We start from the raw sequence: 9,035 nt of genomic DNA on the forward strand, positions 1-9,035 counted from the left end.
GTGGCATGCCAACTGTGCAAATGAGGAAGCCGAGCCCCGGGTGGAGCTGTCAGCATGACGTGGGGCCATCAGGATGCGGGTCCCTACCCTCCTGGGACCCCCAGCCCTGGTGCTGCCACGTTGGGGTCTGTGCAGCTTTTTGGGGGGAAAGAGGAGAATTCCCGTGGAGTCTGTGACCGCCCCCAGGAAGGTAAACCCTCCCGATTCAGAACGTGTCACCCCACAGACCAGCTCTGGGCGGCTCAGGGTCGTGTCAGGCTGTGTCTTTGAGAAAACTTGGTCAGGAGTTGAGCGTCAGCCTGTGAACCAGAAGGTCAGGGTCCCAAGTTGCAGGCTCGATCCCTTTCAGGCCGTGGTCGGCAAACTCGTCAGTCAACAGAGCCAAGTGTCAATAGTACAGTGACTGACGCTTCTTCTGAAAGCCAAGTTTTTTTTAGCTTAAACAACTTCTAACACCACTTCTTCAACATAGACTCGCCCAGGCCGTGGTATTTTGTGGAAGAGCCACCCTCAAGGGGCAAAGAGCCGCCTGTGGCTCTCAAGCCGCAGTTTGCCAACCACGGCCCTAGGGGGTGTGCAGGAGGCAGCCGAGCACCCATTCTCCCTCGTCATTGATGTTCCTCTCTCTCTCCTCTCTCCTCTCTGAAATCAGTAAAGACGCTTTTTCAAAAAGAAGGAGCCGGGGTGGGGCGGGCCGTGGCCGGAGGCCGGGGCCGGGCAAAGGAGCTCGCTCCCCCGCTGGCGGTGGGACGCAGGCCGGGTCCCGGTGCGGGCTGCGGAGGGTGACCTCTCTGTCCGTGCGTGTGCCAGGAGGAGACGCCCCTGTTCCTGGCCGCCCGGGAGGGCAGCTACGAGACGGCCAAGGTGTTGCTGGACCACTTCGCCAACCGCGACATCACGGACCACATGGACCGGCTGCCCCGCGACATCGCCCAGGAGCGCATGCACCACGACATCGTGCGGCTGCTGGACGAGCACAGCCTGGTGCGCAGCCCCCCGCTGCATGGCGCCCTGGGCGGCCCGCCCACCCTGTCGCCCCCGCTCTGCTCGCCCAGCGGCTACCTGGGCAGCCTCAAGCCGGCCGCGCCCGGCAAGAAGGCGCGCAAGCCCAGCACCAAGGGCCTGGCCGGCGGCAAGGAGGCCCGGGACCTCAAGGCGCGGCGGAAGAAGGCACCGGACGGCAAGGCCTGCCTGCTGGACAGCTCCAGCGTGCTGTCGCCCGTGGACTCCCTCGAGTCTCCCCACGGCGGCTACCTGTCCGACGTGGCCTCGCCGCCCCTCCTGCCCTCCCCCTTCCAGCCGTCACAGTCCATGCCCCTCAGCCACCTGCCGGGCATGCCCGACACCCACCTGGGCATGGGCCACCTGGGCGTGGCGGCCAAGCCCGAGATGGCGGCCCTGGGTGCCGGCGGCCGGCTGGCCTTCGAGGCGGGGCCGCCACGCCTCTCCCACCTGCCCGTGGCCTCGGGCGCCGGCGGCAGCGGGGCTGTGAATTTCACCGTGGGCGGGACCACCGGCCTGAACGGCCAGTGCGAGTGGCTGTCCCGGCTGCAGAACGGCCTGGTGCCCAACCAGTACAACCCCCTGCGCGGGAGTGTGGCGCCCGGCCCGCTGAGCACGCCGGCGCCCGCCCTCCAGCACGGCGCCATGGGCCCGCTGCACGGCGGCCTCTCCGCCTCCACCCTGTCCCAGATGCTGAGCTACCAGGCCCTGCCCAGCACCCGGCTGGCCACCCAGCCCCACCTGGTGCAGGCACAGCCGGTGCAGCCGCCGCCTCAGGGCCTCCCGATGCAGCCGCAGAGCCTGCCGCCGCCCCAGCCGCACCTGGGCGTGAGCGCCGCCACGGGCGGGCCCCTGGGCCGGGGCTTCCTGGGCAGGGAGCCGAGCCAGGCGGACGTGCAGCCGCTGGGCCCCGGCCTGGCGGCGCACACCATCCTGCCCCAGGACAGCCAGGCCCTGCCCACGGCGCTGCCGCCCTCGCTGGGCCCGCCCGTGGCCACCGCCCAGTTCCTGACGCCGCCCTCCCAGCACAGCTGCTCCTCCTCGCCCGTGGACAACACCCCCAGCCACCAGCTGCAGGTGCCCGAGCACCCCTTCCTCACCCCGTCCCCCGAGTCCCCCGACCAGTGGTCCAGCTCGTCCCCCCACTCCAACCTCTCCGACTGGTCCGAGGGCATCTCCAGCCCGCCCACCAGCACGCAGTCCCAGATCGCCCACATCCCGGAGGCGTTCAAGTAAAGAGCCGGCCACGGAGCCACGCTTCCGGCCACCGGGCCCGGCCACGGGACCACCTGCCTTCCCCGGGCCCTGCCGGGGCGTTCGCCCGGCACTCCGAGGACACCGGCCGACCAAAGGAGCTTATTATTTTTTTTAAGGAACGTTTTTATTCAGAACAAGAGGACAGATGTGGACTTTTTTTAGTATTTATTTATGTACTTTCATTTCACGTGGAAACACTGCCTTGTTATTTATACGTACCTTGTTCTCCGGCCCCGGCAGGGACTCCTCTCTCCCAGGACACTGGCAGCTCTCGGCCACGGCTTCCCTCCGCCGGGAAAAGGGTTCCGTGTGTGTGACACACACAAAGGTTCACGGTGTACGCATGCCACTTATTTATTGATTTCTTTTTTGAAAATCCAAAAAAGAAAGACACCGGAGGTCTGAGCCAGCGCCGTCCAAAAAGCCGCCTGGGGGCTGGGCCGGTGCGATCTCCCGGCACCCCGCGCCCCCCGCGCCCAGAGCTGCAGGCACCCCACACCCGGCACGAGGGCCGTTCGCATCTCAAGCAGGAGACGGGGTGGGTGACAGGTGCGGGTGCTTTTCAGTGGCTTTCAGAGAGCATGCTGCTGACGGCGTGCGCTCGGGGTCCCCATCGTGAATCTTTGTTTCAGGGTCAGTGTTATGGAGTCTTGCGTGGGTCTTGCCCAGTCTTATTCCTTCTGGAAGCTTCCCCACCCCGGGCCCTGGCGTCTCAGCGCCTGGTAGTGGGAGAGGTCAGGCATGGTGGCCCCCGGGCCTGCGTGGAGGGATCATCCCCTTTTGTGGGGGAGGCACAGCCGGGGCGCCCTGCCGCCCCCAGGCACCTCTGCTCCACGTCTCCCAGGCCCCGCAGCGGGTGGGCCAGCACTCAGCCCAGAGCACCCTGCGCCAGTTCGGGAACACCCCCCCCACTGTGTCAGGCCGGGGGCGGGTGTGCGGGGCCGGGGGTCCCCGGGGACAGCAGCCTGCTCCGGGCCCCTCCTGCGTGGGGGGGGGGGGGGGGGGCGGGCCGGGGAAGGAGCAGAGTCTTACAATATCAAGTATGAGCCTGTGGCACAATAAGTGTCTGTATATAACCTTTAAAGGTGGATTTTGTTTAAAAAGTCTGAGTGAACAAGCCTGTTGGGTCACGCCGGGGAGGGGGTCGGAATGGGTCCCACTCGCACCCCTGGCCTCGACCTGCAGCGCTGCGCGGCTCCTGAGCGAGCCCGGGAGGGGTGCCCGTGCCCGGCGGGTGCCCGCCTCCTCAGCAGCTCCTCCAGCCCCGCCAGGGGCGACGCCGTACCATCCCCTGTGGGTGTGACCGGACCCATCCTGAGATGTGGGTTCTTACTGTTTTATACGATAGAGTGTAGTTTACAGGAAATGGAATCTTTTGTAAAATAACTACATGTGAAACTGTAGGTGGTAAAAATGATGTATTTTTTTCATCTTTTGTTTTGTTAACGGATTTGCAATAAAGACGACACTGATGCCACCCAGATTTCCCTAAATGCGGCCGCGCTGTGGGCTCCCTTGGGGGGGCGGGGGGAGAGGCACCCCGAATCCCTCCGCCTTTTCAGACAGGAGTGCGATGGAGAGATGCCCGCCCTGGCCTTGCTGAGTCCACAACTTCCAGTCCCCACCAGCCCTGCCAGCCCCTCCCCCCCAGAGGGTGGGGATGTGGCAGAGAGCCGGGTGCATGCAGCCCACCCAGGGGCCTGGGTGACACGAGGCTGTAGGCGCCGTGGCACTCACCGCCTGGTGTGGACTAGCTCCCGGGCCTCACGGTGCTGGCCTCCCAGCCGGCCTGCACGCGCCCCTCACACATGGCCTGGACGCCCACCACAGGCCGACAGGGGCCCGGTGCTCAGGTCCGAGGGACACTCGAACCCTAGCCCTGCCTCTCCCTCCAGCCTCTGCGCTCTCCCCTCAGGGAGCCCTCACCTACAGCTTCGTGCCACCCTCGAGGGCCGCTGTCAGCAAACTCATCCGTCAACAGAGCCAAACATCAACAGGACAATGATTGACACTTTTTTTGAGAGCCAAATTTTTTAAACTTAAACTATAGAGGTAGGTACATTGTTATTAGCTTAATTAGGGAACTCCTGAGCTGGCCTTTGCTGAAAACTCAAGGGGCCAAAGAGCCACATGTGGCTCTCGAGCCGCAGTTTGCCGACCACGGGGCCAGGTCCTTGGCCGCCTGGGTGGCCGGTGGCGGCTGAGGATCCTGGACCTCTCCCTCCGTCGTCGTCGTCGGGCGGGCCAGCCCGTGTCCGCCACCTCCTCCGTGTTCTCCGGTCGCGCTGTTAGGAGCACCGGCCCCGGAACACACGGACGCGGTTTTTGCAGCCTTGAAAGGGGGGCAGCGGGCAGTGGACACATGAGGCCGGGGGAAGGAAGGCGTCCAGGTCTGTGTGTAATTGCATCGACGTCCAACTTTAGATTCTGTGGGTTTTATCGCAACAAATTCATTTCAAAAAAAGAAAGAACTAGCCAAAACCGGTTTGGCTCAGTGGATAGAGCGTTGGCCTGCAGACTGAAGGGTCCCAGGTTTGATTCTGGTCAAGGGCATGTACCTTGGTTGCAGGCACATTCCCAGTAGGGGTGTGCAAGAGGCAGCTGGTCGATGTTTCTCTCTCATCGATGTTCTTAACTCTGTCCCTCCCTCTTCCTCTCTGTAAAAAATCAATAAAGTATATATTTTTTTAAATTAAAAATAAAAAGGAAGAACTAGCAGTGTTAGGTCTTCTAAGGCTTTCCTCAGGGTGTGGGGTTCCCACCTTGGCCTTGGGGACCTCTCTGCTCCCCGAAGTTAACGGAGCCCCTGCAGAGGCGAGGACGCCCCCTCTGTGCCTCCCTCAACGCCACGTGCAAACTGGGCGCCAGACACCTGGCCCCGCCCCCTCCTGCCAGGCCGCCAAGGGCGAGGGGCGAGGAGCGGACACGGGGTCCCCCCTCAGGAGAACCCCTGCCCCTCCCGGTCCCCGCCCAGGGGAGACTCGGGCGCTCCCTCAGGCGAAGCTCAGCCAAGACCCCCGACTTAGGAGTGTTTGATGGGCCGGACTGGGTCTCCCAGATTCGGGTGCTGAAGGCCCAGCTCCCAGGACACCTCAGCCCAGGGCTGCGTGGGGAGAGGGGTCTTTCCGGAGGTGATTAAGGTCAAGTGAGGTCCATCTGCCTGCTGACCTCACAGGAGAGATCAGGACAAGCCCCATCAGGGGTGTGAGCCTGGAGGAGCCGCGTTCCTCACCCACCGCATCCTTGTCTGCTCTCAGCACCACCACCCCCATTCCTGGGGGACCCAGAAATAAATGCCCCCTGCCCCCAAGGGCGCAGTCAGGTAATGAGGATCCTGGGGCAAGCCAGTGGGACAATGACTTGCCTGCTCCGCCTGCCCACTCAGAAACGGTGTCTGCTGCCCCCTGCTGGCCGCGCCCTGCCATTGCGCCTTTGGCGAGCAGGTGGTCCCCACGGGCCTTCCTGGCCAGGTGAGTCTCATCCTTGACTGTCAGCACCTCACCTGCCCCTCGGGGCCACCTGCTGCCACGCTGCCAAGATCCCGTTTGACAGACGAGGAAGCTGAGGCTCAGAGAGGTGGGTGACTGCCCCGAGATCACGTTCAAGCCCGGGCCCAGGGCCTCCCAGGTCCACGTTCTCCTAGCCAGTTGGGGGGTCACCTTCCCGGGGAGGACTGGGGGGCCGGGCGGGCCGATGCCACTCAGCCTGTCACTTTTCAGACGAGGAACATGCTCAGGGAGGCGCCTGCCAAGGTCACGGCCAGGAGTGAATGTCACTGCCAGCCTGGCACTCGGCAACCTGCCGACGTTGGCGTGCTGCCCAGCGCCACCCGGGCCCTTTCTCTTCCAAACCACAGCCCCCACCCCAGCCGCCACGCCCGCGCCTTAGCTCAGTCCCCGCGCCCGCCGGTGCACAGGACGCTCGCCCGCCTTCCCTGCCGCGGCTCCCGGGCTGGTGAGCGGCGCCCATGCCGGGCCGGGCCGGGGGCCGCGGGCGCAGCGGGCAGGAGGGTCATCGGGGTCAGCTCCCCCCAGTCTGGCCCAGCCGCCTCACTGCTCACCGAGGGGCCCCCTCCACCCTAGCCCAGCGCCCAGGGCGCAAGGTGCAGGTCGGGCTGAGCAGAGGGCCTGGCAGGGAGCAGCCTGCCCTCCAACCACCTACAGACCAGTTAATGTGGCTGTTCATGCCAGGGGGGTGAGGGAAAAGGTAGAGTGCAGGGTGGGGGGGGGGTGGCCTGAGATGGCACCCCACCCCCACCCCGAGGGCTCCTCTGAGGACCACCGGCTGCTGGTGGTCAGGAGAGAGCCAGCCGAGAGGCTGCTGCCCAGAGAGCCCCTGTGCCCACTGCCCAGACCCACACTGTCACCGCAAATGCAATGCCAGCCACTGGGGATCTTTAAAATAGAAAATGTTTTTGTTGATTTTTTTTTTTTATGATTAGAGAAATAGGAAAGGAGAGGGAGAGAGTGAAACATTGATTGGCTGCCTCCTCCACGCCCCCTACTGGGGATGAAGCTGAAAGCCGGGCCTGTGTTTGGTGCTTGGGTCAACACCCAACCACTGAGCCACACTTTCTAGTTGCTACATTTTTAAACTCAAAATATCCAAAATGTTATCATTTCAACGTGTGATCAGAATTTCTTAGGAGCTATTGGCACTCCAGCGGCGCGTACTTTGCGCTTGGAGCCCACGGAGGTCCCGCCCGGCCCGCCCAGGGCTCAGTGGGTCTCCTTGGACAGAGGGACCGATGGGAGAGGCGGCTGGCGTAACCGTGGGAAGTCAGCCGGTTCTCTGGCACAGCCTCTGCCCGTTGTCCTGGCAAGGGCGCAGCCCTGGTGCTGGGTAAGGGGACAAGAACGGCCGTGGAACTTCGGGGGAGGGGCTGCAGCTTGGCCCTCTGACTCAACGACGACCTGCAGGTGGTTCTCGCCTCCCAGGGGCCTTGGGGAGGGGGCGGCACGTCCATTGAGGGGCGGACAGTGCCGGCAAAGGGGAGGAAGCGTGACCCAGAACAACGCTGGCTCTCACGGCAGCACCCCGCCCGGGCACAGCCGCCGGCACCCTGCCTCCCAGCTCGCCCACACGGTTCCCTGTTGTCCCAGGGTATGCATCCACAGCACCCCCCTCTGGCCCCATCAAGCACGTCAGACTCCATGGCAGGCGGGCCGCACGCCCTGGTTCAGCGAGTTTGAACGCCGGCCTTTCCTGACCCCCAGGTTGATGCTGAGGGGGTTCGGGCAGCTGCAAAGGGCACACGGCCTCCGGGGGCAGGCTGGGCCTTAAAGCCGAGGCTCTTGCTGGCCCAGAGGCTGGATGGCTGTCCTTGGGCCTCTGACCCTCCCCCATTCCAAGGCTACAAACAGCTGAGAAACAGAGGCGGCTCCGTCAGAAGGCTTAGCGGGAGGGCGGAGGGAGGGGAAGGGAGCCCAAGGCCCTTGCCTGTCAGCTTTGGGATCACCCAGGAGCCAGCACTTCGTTCCTCTGCAACATCCCGAAGTCTGTCCTTTGCCCCTGAGGGCTGGTCTCTGCAGCTCATGCTCTCTCCACCTTAGATTCCACCCGGGCCACCACAGGGCTCCTCAGGGCGACAGAGGGTCTTGGGCCTGAGCCCGGCATAGTCAGTGCTTTCGCCTGGACCCGTGCGGCTCTTTGGCCCCTTGAGGGTGGCTCTTCCACAAAACACCACGGCCTGGGCGAGTCTATTTTGAAGAAGTGGCGTTCGAAGAAGTTTAGAAATGTGGCTCTCCAAAGAAATGTCAGTCGTTGTGCTGTTGGTATTTGGCTCTGTGGGCGAATGAGTTTGCCGACCGCGGGCCTGGACCATTCAGCCAGCCCTGTCTGTGGCGGCTGCCTTCCTCTCTCCAGGCCGCTCAGCACCCAGGGCTGCCGTCAGGCGGAGGGCTCACAGGACACCCCTCTGCCGATGGTCTGGGGGACGAGCGGATCAGGGGCCCGGGGCCCGGCACCGAGTTCCACCAGGAGCTCCCAGCCCCGTGCTGAGACAGGCTGAGAGCTCCGCTTCTGCAAGGCACATGTTAGCTTAGTGGCGTGGCCACGTCAGAGGGCCGCAGGCTCTCCCCGCACCCCCTGGGCCCTGACAGCGTGGCGGCTCCCTCGCCAGCGTCACAGCAAACAAACAGCCCAGCCACACTCCTTCCTTCTTCCCTGGCCTCTGGGTCCCACTGCTGACTGGGGCGCCTTCCCGCCCAGGTGGGGTGTGCCAGCCCCTGTGGCGGTGGCAGCAGCCCCCACGGAGGGCTGGGCCATCGGTGATGTCAGACAGGGACCCTTGCCACCCTCCTGCCGTCTGGAAGGAGCTGGTCTGGGGGGCGGCTGCTGCCCTTGCCTGTCCCTGCCCGGCAGGAGCGCAGGTGAGTGGGTCCGGCCTCCCTTTCTCATCGGGAAAAGGAAGATACAAATGGCAGCACCCTTTTTCCCTAATATCCTGCATGGTGCCCAGATGGTGCCAGGACAAGGCAGCAGCCGCGGGTGGGGTGGGGGGAGCAGGAGATCGAGGCCCAGCAGCTTAATCTATCGTTCGGTACCTCGGGGTTTGCGCTCATTCAACACAAATATCCACTCAGCCGTTGGAGCCTTCGTCCACGGGGCTCCGCGGTTTAGGGGACCCGGCTGGGCTCTCATTAGGCCGGCAAGAGAGGACCTGGGGATTGCGCGGCCAACGCGGAGACAGGATGGAGTGTGTGCATGGGGCACGCGCACAGGGGCCGGTGGAGGTGGCCGCCGAGCCAGGGAGGATGGGACGACAGGAGGACCGA

At 64.2% G+C, this 9,035-nt stretch overlaps 1 protein-coding gene across 1 annotated transcript in view; it reads left to right on the forward strand.

The window, feature by feature from the left end:
• Nucleotides 1-2,454, forward strand: part of NOTCH1 (notch receptor 1) — a 45,544-nt gene extending 43,090 nt beyond the window's left edge. The window contains exon 34 of the mRNA XM_036416766.2: nucleotides 811-2,454. Coding sequence (XP_036272659.1) covers nucleotides 811-2,238 — 1,428 coding nt within the window. The 3' untranslated portion in view covers nucleotides 2,239-2,454. The remainder of the gene's footprint in view (nucleotides 1-810) is intronic.
• The last annotated feature ends 6,581 nt before the right edge of the window (nucleotides 2,455-9,035 follow it).

Source organism: Pipistrellus kuhlii, unplaced genomic scaffold (genome assembly GCF_014108245.1).
Source record: "Pipistrellus kuhlii isolate mPipKuh1 unplaced genomic scaffold, mPipKuh1.p scaffold_m20_p_57, whole genome shotgun sequence".
Classification (NCBI taxonomy): Eukaryota; Metazoa; Chordata; class Mammalia; order Chiroptera; family Vespertilionidae; genus Pipistrellus; species Pipistrellus kuhlii.